The 14,382-nt window shown below is 35.4% G+C and overlaps 1 protein-coding gene across 8 annotated transcripts in view; it reads right to left on the bottom strand.

Annotated features, from left to right (window-relative positions):
• Positions 1-14,382, bottom strand: part of MEF2C (myocyte enhancer factor 2C) — a 152,567-nt gene that overhangs the window by 88,483 nt on the left and 49,702 nt on the right. For 7 of the 8 annotated variants that reach the window (XM_039219377.1, XM_039219370.1, XM_039219372.1 and 4 more), the window contains exon 2: positions 9,651-9,843. In XM_039219377.1, coding sequence (XP_039075308.1) covers positions 9,651-9,704 — 54 coding nt within the window. In that variant the 5' untranslated portion in view covers positions 9,705-9,843. Of the gene's footprint in view, positions 1-9,650; positions 9,847-14,382 lie in introns of all 8 variants that reach the window. The other variant, XM_039219371.1, reaches the window with a different exon arrangement.

Below are 14,382 nucleotides of genomic sequence, written 5' to 3'. Positions count from 1 at the left end.
AATCCAGAGCCACGAAGTCTTCCTATGTGTTTAATGGGTTAGGGATGGAGTCAAGAGTCTGCAACGACAATCTCTAATTGAAAAAAAGGGAAATGCCCTCTTAAATGCTCTTTTTCTTCCCCTGGCTTGTTCTGACAGTAAGTAATGGTACAACTGTTCTAAACTATTCCTCTTCAATTTTATTTTGTTTAATTCAGTCTGTCATTAGAAAGGCTTGCGAGCTTTAGGCTTGATGATTACTCTCGGTGGGAGGAAGTAATGCCACTGCAGACTTGTGTTCTAGACAAGCGCTCCTTTATACAATGACTGGGCCTGCCATCGTAAATGAAAGGCTCTTTAAAGAACAGTGAGGGACTCTTTTAAGCAGACTGCTACCATGTGCTTGTAACCCTCCAGCATAACTTGCAAGGATGAGACAGCAGTGTGTTCTGCTGCAAAGAGGACTATTGTCCTCATTAGCCTCAAGCAAATTGAGCCATGCTTCACTGCAGTTAGCAGGATTTCCAAAGCGTTTTCAAGGAGTAATTCCTAAAATTCTGAACAAAATAAAAGGATGAAAATAGGGGGCTGAGAGTGTGGAATTTAGAACTCTACCAACCCCTCACCCTAAGTCAACCCCCAAGCCCCAAAATAAAACTATAAATTTTGTGGACTGTGCACTGTTTTGAGGAAAAATAATAAACAATGGGTTAGATTAGTTAAATAATTGAATGTATATGAATAAACTTGAGTGTTTGGTCACAGATTCACAGAGTCTGGGTTTTAAAACTTGTGAGAGCTGATTTCTGATATTTCTGTCTCCAGGAGGAAAAGAAAAAAAGATGATCTACAATTATTAAACGTATCATGATTTAAAAGATTTTGCGGTAGTCCATTTTTAAGCCTAAGAATGTTCTGGATTTTAAAGAGATGACTATCACATAGTGTGTTTTTAATTTTTTATATGTGCTATCCAGGCCTGCTTGGTTCATTAAAAGGCTGATTTATGTTCTAAATTCAATCTGTAGATGCGGCCATAAAATAAACACCTCTATTTCTCTATACCTCATATAAGTAAAATATATGTGAAACTGAGAAGAATCAAATAACCAGGTTAATATTTTGGGGGCAAAAACATGTTTACTAGTTTAACAAAGCCAAAATGTACCTAAGGTAAAGGTCAAAGACTACTTCATTCCCTGCCGAGCAAATGCTCAGGAAGCACATTTGTCTACGTTTCCTGTCATAACAGGAAGAGTGTAACTTCTTCCTTTCCACGATGGCTTCAGTTTTACCTCCTAACTCCAATATTTTCTCCCTCAGGGGCTTCCAAATCAATCCTCACAAGACAGAAGGCAGGAGGCTGTCTCCGTTGTAGTTTCCAAACAGTTGCGTTTGTTGAAATGTTATTTAAATGTTAGTGATTTCTTAGCTAAACTGTTCCAACTTAAAATTAAAAGTCAAATTTCCAAACATTTAGAGAGGATCTCTTGTTCCTATTAGCGGTTCAACATATTTCAAAAGAAATGCAAATATATATTCCATATTATGCAATTTTCTTTACTTCAATTTAATTAGGTAATTAGGTCATTTTTCTTTTTAAACCAAAGCTATTATTCTGGGGATGTGGAGGGAGAGTTGCCATATTGTCTTCAATAAGAGTATGTAGGGATGTAAACTTTAAAAATACCTGCATCATAATAATTTTTGAAAGATCTTATTTTAAGCAAATAAATTACAATGTTAGAGAAGTCTAGACTGCAAAGGAGAGAGCTTTTGAGAAAATTAGCAACATGTTCTTTAATCTACAGTTTGGAAGAAACCTCTGGGTTTCTGTGGTCTATTTATAATGTTAATATTTTTAGGGTTGGTTTCTTAGTAATACAATGTCACACACTTTGGTTTGTGCATTTGCAAAACAAAAGGTGACTTTGTAGAAAACAGCATGGGGTGTGCATGCATTCACGGAGGTGGAAGGTGGCATTCAATGCCAACTTTCTACATAAACTGATGGAGATACAATGAACACAAGCATAGGAATTTCTCTAAATTATAGTTTTAAATGGAAATTAAATGCGATCCACAAACTAGAACTAAAACAACAAGACATCTTGAAGCCCTCAAGTTCATGGAGATCGTTATCATATTCCTTGTGAAAATTTGGCACCTCTTGGATTCCCTATCAGAGGAAACCTAATGAATGAGTTTGATGGCAGTTGAAACAATACTTCTCTGGTAGTCAAGGAATAGAATTATTGGATATAAATATAAAATATCTCACATGTATGGGATGTACAGTAAATGTGTGGTGCACTATTTCTATGTTTCAACCATACAGTGGGGAGACTATTCGTGAATTGTTTTCAAATTGCTAGGAATAGAAATGAATGGCCTGATCGCATAGCTGCTCAATGTACATCTGAGCACTCTAGCTCTTTGATTTGGAAACTCACAGAAGTATGTATTTTTTGCCTTCTGGTTTCCTTTTTTCAGTCTCTTCAAGTAATTCCAGCTCTCTGAACAAAAACTTTCCCCCCTGGTGATTTTAAGATTAATGAAAGAATGATTTAACTTTTGTGCATGGGGAACCTTTAAGTAGGGGTCCACAGGATGCATCGCTATACCTATAATTCAATTCTGAAATGTACTACTATGTTCTAATATATTACTAGGATACACTCTAAATTTATTTATTTATTTATTTTTAATGTTTTCTTTATTTCTGAAGAGAGAGACAGTGTGAGCAGGGGAGGGTCAGAGAGAGAGGGAGATACAGAATCTGAAGCAGGCTCTAGGCTCTGAGCTAGCTGTCAGCAAATAGCCTGACGCAGGGCTCGAACCCACAAGCCGTGAGATCATAACCTGAGCCGAAGTCGGATGCTTAACCGACTGAGCCACTCAGGTGCCCCTAGTATTATTTATTAATATCAAGTTTATGGGAGGCAGTTAGCTGTAAAGAAATGATACTGAGAATAAAAAAGGTTTAATAATCATCATTATCAGGTATGTTGGGATTTATTTTAGATTTAAATCAAAATGTGATTGTTTTGAGATTTTTAAAAAACGTTTGTATTTACTTTTGGGAGAGAGAGAGAGAGAGAGAGAGTGAGTGGGTGGGTGGCAGAGAGAGGGAGACAGATGATCTGAAGCGGGAGATCGTGACCTGAAGAGATGCTCAAGCGACCGAGCCAGCCAAGCGCTCCTATTTGAACTTTTTATTCACTTGATTTAAAACAAGGTTCCAGATATTCATTGACTAACACCGATAACTCTGATAGTATTTTAAGTATAATTACCTCTCAAATAACATATACTTGCTTGGTATGCATACAGGCAATGCACAAATCTGGAAGTTCTGTTTGTGCAGATGACAAAAGAAAAAGTATGACTGGAATAATCTGTTCAATTCATGGTTCAGAATTAATTACAAAGTTATCTTCCTGAAGCCATTTATTTGTCTTTCTAAATTATCAAGTTCCTCACATTTAAAGAGTAGGTTAGTAGGTTTTTACCCTCAGGTTTAGAACTGCAATTAACCTTTTATTTACTGGCATTCTGGATATCACCTTGAGGAATGTTACAGTAAAAATTCCACTGAAATTTTAGCTAAAATTCTTAGAACTGCCCAAAAGTTCCATATTTTGGAACTTTTTTTTTTTGCAGAAAGTAAGGAGCAATATTTATTTCTTTTCAAAAGAGCCATTTGATGAAATCAATAAATCTTTTATTCACTTTACTTAAAGATCAGATTTTGTTTAAAAACATCCTTATGTAGAAACTGTTCACAGGTTGCATCTACACTGAACATATTTCTCCTGGGTTTTTTTCTGAGCCTATTTAAAATAATTTATAAGTTATATAGAGAAACTGACATGGGGGGTGCGCCTGGGTGGCTCAGACGGTTAAGTATCAGACTCCTGATTTTCCGCTCAGGTCATGATCTCACGGTTTGTGGGATAGAGACCCTAGTCTGGCTCTGTGCTGACAGCATGGAGCTTGCTTGGGATTCTCTCTCCCTCTCTGACCCTCCTCTGCTCACACTTGTTCTTTCTGTCTCTCAAAATAGATAAATAAACATTAAAACATAAAAAAAGAAAAAGAAACTGACATAGGGACCTAAGAAAAGAGAAAAAGTTAGAAAACTTAACAGCTATGATCTCTGAATTCTTTTTAGTCCTAAGGGGATTCTCCTGTTCTATTAAGAGGAGAATGTTGCTAATTGTCTTTAATTTGTGCTCCAGTAATGGCACTGATAATTACATGAAATTTTGTTTGCTGGTATAAACTATTAGTGTGCCAGACCTGGTGGAAGAGAACTTAAGACATTTAAAAATCTTTTTCCCTTAGCTTACTATATTAGGCGCCAACTGTGTTATTTGGCAAATATTTTTCCCTTATAGTTATTCAAATATTTAATGTCTTTTTATAACAAGTCACACAAATACATTCGGATTTACCTCTCCTATCGTTTCAAAGTGAGGAAGCTGAAAATTTAAAATATGAACATACAAGTATAAATAGGTTTAGGTTAAACAAGCTAATTTTTTATATATCTTTCTTCTTGATATAGCAGATATAACAGATTTCTAAGTATATTCTGCTTTGGTAAAATGAGTCAGACAAGAGTAAAATTCACTTAAAAAATCTGTTTTTTTCAGGAGCATATTTACTGGCACCATATGAAGTAGGGTTAAGACTATTGCCTGATTATTGAAGGTACTAGGGTAAAAATAAAGAATGCAGATGGAGACACTGAAATTGTAGTGTTAGAATAAACTGGAAACTGGGAGTGACAAAAATGGTGATAAGTAGTTCAAAATAACTTGGTCAGTAACATACATTTGAAGAGAGTAACATGAGTATAAAACTTAGAAAAAGACTCTTTCCCATCCTTGACACAAGCCCTGCTCTGCAAATGTCTGTTATTTTCCTTCAGGTCCACGAGCCATCCTCTGCCATCAGCCACTCCTGCCCTGAAAGGATTCTCCTACCCCTTGTGAGTCTCCAAAGGCTCCTTTTGTGCGCTCCTGCTCTGCTCTATTCCACTTTTCCTTCCAGCTCGCTGATAGCCTTTCAAAGGTAGGGCCCTCTTGAAATGAAGGTTCAGGTACCACTCTTTAGTGTGTTACACAGAGCAGGAGTTGTTTTGATGGAAGTCACATTAACTTATAAAAGCTAATGGTCTAAAAAACATGAATCTTAATAGGAACAGCTAATAGGTACATTCACTGGGCACTTATTATATGTTAGATGCTTTACATTTATCCCCTAATTTAATTATCTCAATGACTTAATGAGGTGGGTACTATTCTTTATACCTCAGTCTATTGATGAGGAAACTGATAAAGCTCGGAGGGGCTAGTAGGTGGCAGAACTGGGATCACAGCTAGGTTTGTGTACGTTGAATACCCATGCTTTTCACCATTATGTTATACTGGATGCAGGATGATGTAATCGGGAAAAACAAAGATATAAAACCATGCTCTTAGCCGTTACATTATACAGGATGTACCATGACATGGTTGAGAAAATCATGTTTTGTTTTGTTTTGTTTTAATCTGAAAGATGTGGGCTCCAAATTTTGGTCACCACCTAGTATTAACTATCTGACTTCAAAGCTTTGCATGATCTGGGCCCTGTCTAGCATCTAATCTTTTCTCTCATCTCTCTAAAGTCATACATACCAGACTAAAGTTCCACAAGCTTTCCCTTGGCTCCTTAGCAAGCTCTTTCCGTTTTTAAGGAGCTTTGCAAATATTGTTCCATCTGGAATGTTGTCACCTGCCTAACTCTGACTCATGTTTTAGTTCTCATCTTTTAGCATTTCCTCAGAGAGCCCTTTCATCCAATCCCCAATCTAAATAAAGCACCTCTTGTTATACTTTGATAATTTCATTCATAGCACATATTTACAACATTTTTATTACATATTTGCAAATCTCATGTCTATTTCATCCTACTAAATATGCCAGGGATCCACAAACTCTGGCCCACAGGCCATATTCAGCCTGTCTCATTTTTGACAGTAAAGCTTTATTCATAGACACATTCATTGATTTACACATTTGTCCAAGGTTGCTCTCATAACTAGGGCAGAGCTGAGTAGTTGAGAAGAAGACTGTATGGCTCCCAAGGCCAAAAATATTTGCTATCTGGCCCTTTACAGAGAAAGTCTGTGACTTCTGTGGCAGACGATAAGCTGTATGAGATTTGTCTGGTTTAGTGCTGAATACTTAAGCACATTGCGATCTAATAATATTTGTTGATTTAATAAATAAGTGAATTATTCCCCTGCTAGTGGGTTAATAAAAATTAAATGAAATAACACATATGTAATTCTTGGTACGTGCTACTTTTATTAAGTTATCTGGAAATCTGTGTAAGACAAATTAACAATTCATGATTTTATTTATTTTTACATACTAGCTTAAGAAATACATCTAGTTTAAGTTAGAAATTGAGAAATAAGTAGTTTTCATAAACTCAGAAATACTGGAGAGATTTTTAAAAATAAAATGAGCTGTTCATTTCTTTCCTCCTCTAAATTATTTTATGTATACAACTGGAGTTTCTGAGTGTTAGCTGTTCCCCTTACTTCCTTTATGGAAGGTAGAGTAAGGGCAAAATTAAATTTAAACAGTTAGCTGCTCTGTTTTATAGCAGTGTTAGTTCTTAATGATACTCAACTTATACATCAGCTTTGTAATATTTCATTTCACACTTTTAAGTCTCTATTCCTTATTCTGTAAAAACACCCTGTTCTCTGTATGGCCAAATAAACACCTGCAATGGCAGAGTAGGCTTTTACTACTTTCAAGAAAAGATGACAGTGAACCATTGTGTGAGGTTCTATTATGGAGTCTGCAGTGGGGTAAGCTTCAAAAAGGGCAAAGCAGTTAACATTTTTCTTTTCCACATGTGAACACAAAGTTTAAAGGAAGCCCAGGCTAGGGGAGCCTCCACACTTGGGATGATTGGCTCCTGCGGATTTGCTAGTGGTGATTATTAGAAGTGACCTACATCTTGTAAACTTTCATGTCCATTCTCGTAGTAGGTGAGTGGTGCATATAACAAACATTTCATAAATAAGATGGATGTCTGAGATTGTCAGTAGCCACCTAAAACAGTCACTGAAATGTACATTAAAACATGGCAGCTTTCACTTTTACCAATTCAATTTAAGAGTATGAGTGAAGAGCCTGATGTACCTAAAGACTGGAGTAGATTACACAGATCTTAAATTGTATAGAATCGAATGAAGGAATTCATCTTCAGGATTAAAAAAGTAATCTAAATTGAAGTTAATTTAAACAGTTTTTCTTCTACAATTATCATGACCTCTAACATGGATGAGTAACAGCAACTGTAGACACAGCGTAATAAGCTAAGATGTTTGATTATTAGCTCAAAAGTATGTGTTACAATTCTTACATCCCTGTGTGAGTTTTATGTTCTTGTATAAAGCATAATGAAAGTTCATGAATTCAACCTGCAAAAATTTTCTTCTTTCTTTGTAGGCAAAAGGAAAACACAACGAATTTCATGAACCTAAAAACTACCTGGTATTATCAATGAAATTAGGTGCTAATTCATATAATTTTTGTCAGCACTCAAAATAGATTCTAGTCCAAGTAACAGGATCTAAACAGTCAATGGTAAATGGTGTTCAATATTTCAGTCTTAATTTCAATTTCAAGGTATAAGCCAACTAAAAAATACTATGGTTTTATATTGACATAATTATTACTTTTTGGCTTGACTGATAGCAATAAACACTATATAGGAAAACAGTGAAGAAATCCATCAAAAATCTTTATTTACCCTTTAACTCAAGTTTCAGTCCAAAATAGTTCAAGTCCTGTGTACCTTAAATATATAAATTTAAGGGAGTATAAACTTGAAAATCTAAAAAGGTTCTTTATCTCTTAATGACATACTGGCTTTGATGGCATAAATAACAACTTCTATTCATTACAATTTACACATACAACAACTTAAGTGTCCATCAATGGATGAATGAATAAATAAGTTGTTGTAACACACACATAGACACACAATGGAACATTATTCAGCCATGAAAAAGAGGAAATCCTACTATTTGCAACACCATGGATGAACCTTGAGGGCATTATGCTAAGTGAAATAAGTCAGACAGAAAAAGACAAAGATTGTATGCTCTCATTTGTATGTAGAATCTAAAAAACAAACAAACTCACCAAAAGAGATTAGATTTGTGATTACCAGAGGTGGAGGGTGGGGGAGGGGGAAACGGAGGAAGGAGGTCAAAAGTTTGTAGCAAACTTCCAGTTACAAGATAAATAAGTACTAGGGATGTAATGTACAACATGAGGATTACAGCTACCACTAATGTGTGATACGCAGAAAGGCTGCTAAGAGTAAATCCATTTTTTCCTTTTTATTTTCTTTTTATTATATCTATATGAGATGATGCATGTTAGCTGAACTTACTGTGGTAATCATTTGACAATACATGTAAATTAAACCAAAACATTGGATGCCTTAAAATTATTCAGTGATGTATGTCAATTACTTCTCAATAAAACTGGAAAAAAACATAAAAAAAAAATCTTAAACCACAAATCAGTTCTAGTCTCACTTGCAGTTCCAAGAAGACAGACAGGGAAAACAGGGGACACAGAGTGTCTGTTTGGAGGAAATTAGTCTGGTGAGGGCATCTCCAAAAAGACTATCCTCTTAACTTTCCCCAGAATAAATGAGCAACAGGCAAAACATTCCTCTCTCCCATGGTCAAGGAATGAATGCCAGTTTTGCAAGTTCCATTATCCATTTGTACAGGTTGGGATCTGGCAGTACTGCAATTTGTCCCAGGAACCCTTATCTGTTATTTAACATTAGAATGCATCCAAGCCACCCATCTATCCCTTTATCACCTAACTAAATTCACTCTCCCCAAGTGTGAAGCAAAAAAGTAGATTCACAGATGCTCATGATATACAAATCTTTGTCGAATAGAGCATCTGGATGTATAAAATCTTTAAGAATAGATTAACGGTATCACACAGTATTATCATTGGACATGCAGAAAAAAATGGTAACGTCATCTGTCTCTTTGTTTACGAAATTCATGGTTTAAAGAAAATGGTATGAATTAATGAACAGTTTTTGCCTACATGTTTTAACTTACTAATATTCTGTGAGGGTGTTGTTTTTGTCAGCACAATGCTAAATATTTAGGAGACATTTCAAAGTCTCCTTTACTGTGAATACAATGAAAGCCATTTTTATAAGCCTATATTCTAAATCTTTAAGGGCATGACCACAGAATGCCTCATTCCCATGAATATAAGAATATCTTTGATGATGCGTGCAGTGCAGCAACGTTATGCTTATTAACTCTTAATTATTAAGCTATTCATGTTACACAAGGATAGCTCCCATTCAAAATTTATGTTGAAATAAAAAGTGAATGATCGTGAACGTGTAAGCCATTTGTCTAACCAATAAGGTGGTTTTCCCCCCTTGACATATGATAGAATAACAGCATTTAAACTGGCCACATTTAATTCACTAAGACTTCTCTTAATGGATGTTTACAAGTTCTAAATGTTTTCAGTACCTTTAATATACCTGGGGGAAATGTAGTAAATAGTCAATAAATAATGATACAAGAAAAAGTTTACCCCACTCACCTGTCTGTTACGTTCATCCATAATCCTCGTAATCTGAATCTTTTTTCTCCCCATAGTCCCCGTTTTTCTTCTCTCTCTCGTCCCTGAAATTATGTATTTTTTCCTTCCTTTTCTTTCTCTTTCCTGCTTCCTCCAAACAAATCTCCTTCTTCAGCACTTGCACTGCTCAGTTCCCAAATTCCTGCATTCGTTCCTGCTGGAAAAAAAAGAAAAACTAAATGCCACTTTAACAGAAAGGCAGTTTCATAAGAACTATCACATTCTAATTCTTTAAAAAAGAAAACTATATGGAAGTAAGCCAATCAAATGAATGAAAATAAGTACTCAAAGCACATGGTATATCCCACGCAGGAGCATATCAAATAGGAACAGTTTGTTTTTACTGTTAAAATAATCTTATAAGTAACATAACAAGTCATTTAAATGACAAAAACTGTACTTTAAAGCTCAACACTTGAAATGTATCTTTTGCAATGAGTTTCTTAATATTTTTAATGAAATCAGGTGACTATTTTCACCCTTCTATTATGAAAAATTACCTAAATCAGAGAGTTAATGAACCTCTATGTACCTGTGTATGCTAAGTAGGGCAGCTAATTCATTTCTGAAGGGAAAACAATCTCGTGTTTTGACAGCAGAGGTGATAACGTCCCTCGTTATGCAAATAGGATGGACTATTATGAAAGTGCTATTTGATATATGTAAATGTCAACTAATTTAAATCTAAATCCTTTAATCTTATTTTTAAAAAGTCACTGGTATGAGAACACTGTAAAAATAATATGGGATATTTAATCTTACATAATAAGCAGCTATCAGCAATGAGATCTCCTTTTCCTCTTGAAAGCCCTTAAGCTATATCTTGAACACAAGAATCAAAAACGATAATCATTCACAGAAAAGAAATGGTGGAAAAAATTAGAGTAATACTCCATTTATAACGATACTTTTTTTTATAACTACACTTTTTATAATAAGCCATCAGTTCTCAATATTTAAATACCTTAAAAAGACACATCATATGTCTTTGGGGGGTAAGATACAAAATCACAGCAGCTTGAGGCTCTATATACTAGATATCTTTAGGTCATAAATTAAAATTAAAGAAACGATCATCAATAATATAAAATGAACCCAGAGAACTCGAGTATTAAAAGTATATATTTTACTTTGTTTTAGATTATATCTGAAAATATTTGAATGTAATGAAAATGAATTGGCGTGAAATGTGGAAGTTAACCAGAAAGCATTCCACAATGGATTCTTCATTTGCAAGCAACAGCTCCAATTATTCTATCCAGTCGTATGTCAGAGAATGCAACTACTTTACACATGGCTCAGAATTTCCCTGTTTTAGTTGGTGTCTGACAAGGGACCTGAAAAATTCCCACATGTATTATGTAATGCTAAGCCAATGTCCTGGCTATTCAATAAATTATTTGGCTCCAATTCAAAGTTATTGGAACAGGAAAGCTCTTATACACTTGGTCTGATCATCAGCTGTCTTTTGATTTCTTTAATTTAATTTCTAAATTCTTTATCACCTTGAGTAAATTTCTTTAAATTAAAATTTTCTGTGGTTATCTAATTGCAGAAGCTATTATGATATAATTAGTTCTGGTGGATTAAGTGCTGCTTAAATACTAAGACCATCCATTCTCCTTTGCCCAATGCCTTTCTATGAAACTGCGGCTCAGTTGTGCCTCTGAGAATACTATATATGTTGAGTAACATCATGACCACACAGTGCTCATCAAAAACTCCAGTGGTAATTTTAAATGTTGGAAGTAGTTCAAAAGTTTTAAAGAGTTATATAAATAACACACATTTGACAAATACACATGAAAAAATTAGCTATGATAAGACATTAAAATCACATTACAATATGAAACATTCACGAAGCACAATTGCATTATATATTCACTGTTGCCAAACACTGTCCATCTATCTATTTTTAGAAACAGTCTTAAATATCACTCAACTGGGCAACTTTCCTGTGTTTCCTATAGTCTTACCTTAGAAGCAAGCGGCACGTTAGAATGATATTTCCCTTGCATGTGCAAGACCCCAAAGAGACAAACAGGCTTCCTCTATCACGGAAAAGCCAACCCATGAATCCACAGCGAAAGCATATGGGACAATTTCCTTTCTTTTCATTTAGCTGAGGCCGGTGGCACTATCGGCTTACAGGACTATGCCTGCCTAAGCGCTTATTCACTTTAAGGTGGAAGGTCAGGGTGAACAGATTAGAGTGTGGTGACAAGGCGGGGAGAACTTCTACAGATCCTGGTTTCAAAATACAAATAACCAAACAAGCAAAGAAGAGCCCTGGAGAAAAGTCTCTTCAGAAAGGCAGAGGGAGCGCTCCTCTGGAGCCAAACTTAGAAGAGTTCCTACGTATCACCACCCCATATTTCACGGACACTTTTTAAAAAGAGCATGGCCAGGATTTTAATTTGTCAAAAAGGATGGGAAATATTTTGCCTAAGAAAACTTATATGCATATATCAAACATGTATATAAAATAGTTGATAAAAATACCACTGGATGTTTTCCTTTTTGAAATATGCAAGGTAAAGAGAAACAAGCTTAAATTTCAGTAAAATTAAAATATTTTCCTGCTTTCCATAAAAATGAATATTTCTTGAAGTCTTGCCTTCTGAACATTTTTAAAATGCAAAATCTGCTATTACTATGTACACATGCAGACTACGACGCGGTGATGATGCGACGTTTTTATGAAGTAAAATATGTCCTGAAACGTGGCTTAGCACATTTGGTTATGGATCACCACATTTCAGGGGCTGTCAGTAAAAACGCAGAGTTAGGAAGGTCAACAATAGCTCAGGAGTTGTTTTCTGAGCATAACTATTTCTCTAACCTGCTTTTTATGCAAAAATCATTTTGTAAAGTCAGTTTCAAGTATTAATTTGTAGGAGGCCTCGAGAGGCTGAAAAGGGATTATGTAACTTTAGTAGTTTTTAAAACTGTTTATGTATATGAAGAAAAGAATCGCTAAACCCTATGTAGCAGAATCTCAAGTTATGCTGAGAACTTTCATTATGTACAATCAACCATAAGCCTAAAATAATTCCAGCAGCCTTTTGCCGCTAACTTCTCTCCACATGAAAGAAGCGTTCTTGGAAAATGACAGAGCCACAGAGAAACAATCAGTAATTAAAAAAAGAAAAAGAAACGCTCTACCACAGTTACACTCTATGGAGTTAATCTTCTGCATTTTTTTTTCTTTTTGTCAGCCTAAATATAAGAAAAATAAAATCAAGCTGCTTACTAAAAAGGGGAACTTCATTATGGCAGGCTTCTGTTCACTTTGAGTTTGGCATAGCAGACAGATGAAGGCAAAGTGGTTTTGAGACCCAAGTAGAGAAGAATTTCTTGTGGACAGATGCTAAAGATCCTTCTCCCACCCCAGCTCTCTCATTTACAAACAAGTTCCCTTGAGTGACACACACCTCCTCCCCCCTTCCCTGCCTCACTCTTTTTTGTGCTGCTCTTCCTCCCTCTCTCCCTCCCTCCCACAAATCCCTCCCCGTAACACAGAAGAATCTTGACAGAATGGCAGGAAACACGCACAGACTGGTCGGGGAAGGATATGATGTCAGCAACCACGAACAATAAAAGGTGTAAAGGTGCTTCCTTCCCTAAACTGTTCCAGAAGTGTAAAATGGGAACCAAAACTCTTCACTTCCTTCTCTGAGCAGAACTGTCTGAGTGTGCTGTGCAGCACGCCACACAGAGAGGCCTTTGAGAGGTTCAGATAAGGGACAATGACAGAAATCCAGACATGGGGACACAATTTTTAATTTCTATTTTTAAAACACCTAAGAAAAATCCATTTCAGTTCTAGTTGAGTATTTTGTATGATTGTTTTAAGAAATAGAAACAAGAAAACAAACAAATGCACTTTGGTGAAATAGGAGACACATCACAATTACCGTTTACTATGCCTCACAGAAGTCATCTGACACAGCTAATGCAGCCGTATAATCTTAATTTACCCCTCAAGGCAAATAAAGGATTCTATACAGGCAAGGAGCCAACTGGATAAATTATATTTTTGGTAAAAAATAGAATCACAAAAACTGTCCAAAAAAGTCCATGTTTGTTATAGTAAAACACATTACTTCTTTGCACCCAGTTTAAAAAATAGATATAGTGAGTCGGGAGAATAGATGACTATGTTATTGCAGCTCTCAAAGTTGTTAAAACAATTCAGAGTAAGAACCAAAGAAACTAACATAAACTTTCAGTATATAATGAAACTATTTATTTTAATCTCCTCACTATTAGGTTCCTTCTAACATGGAAATGGCAGTCTACCATAAGGTTTCTGTAGGAAGAAAACCACATTATCAAGTGGATCTGAGTCATCTTCAGATTTCAATCATCTTCCCACAACACTTTGATTTAGAAATTAAACACAACCTTCAGTTATGTGTTTTGATCGTAGAGTGAGACTGCCATGCCACATTAAAAGATGTGGGAAGAAATTAATTCTCTTCTGCTAAACTTATCTTTGCAAAGCATGTATTTTGCTACGATAAGCACAATGCAGTCACTTAAATAAAAACAGCCTATGAATAATGATCAAACATTAAAATATGTAATGTCAACCTGCAAAGAAAGAATTCTGGTTTTCTTTTACTCATATTAGCAAATAACTTCTTTATTGTCTCACATTTTCACTAACACTTGCATCTTCGTACAGTTG

This window comes from Hyaena hyaena, unplaced genomic scaffold (assembly GCF_003009895.1).
Source record: "Hyaena hyaena isolate Hyena2069 unplaced genomic scaffold, ASM300989v1 scaffold_815, whole genome shotgun sequence".
NCBI classification, from domain to species: Eukaryota; Metazoa; Chordata; class Mammalia; order Carnivora; family Hyaenidae; genus Hyaena; species Hyaena hyaena.
The sequence above is the reverse complement of the archived record's forward strand: the minus strand, read 5'-3'. Positions and strand labels throughout refer to the sequence as shown.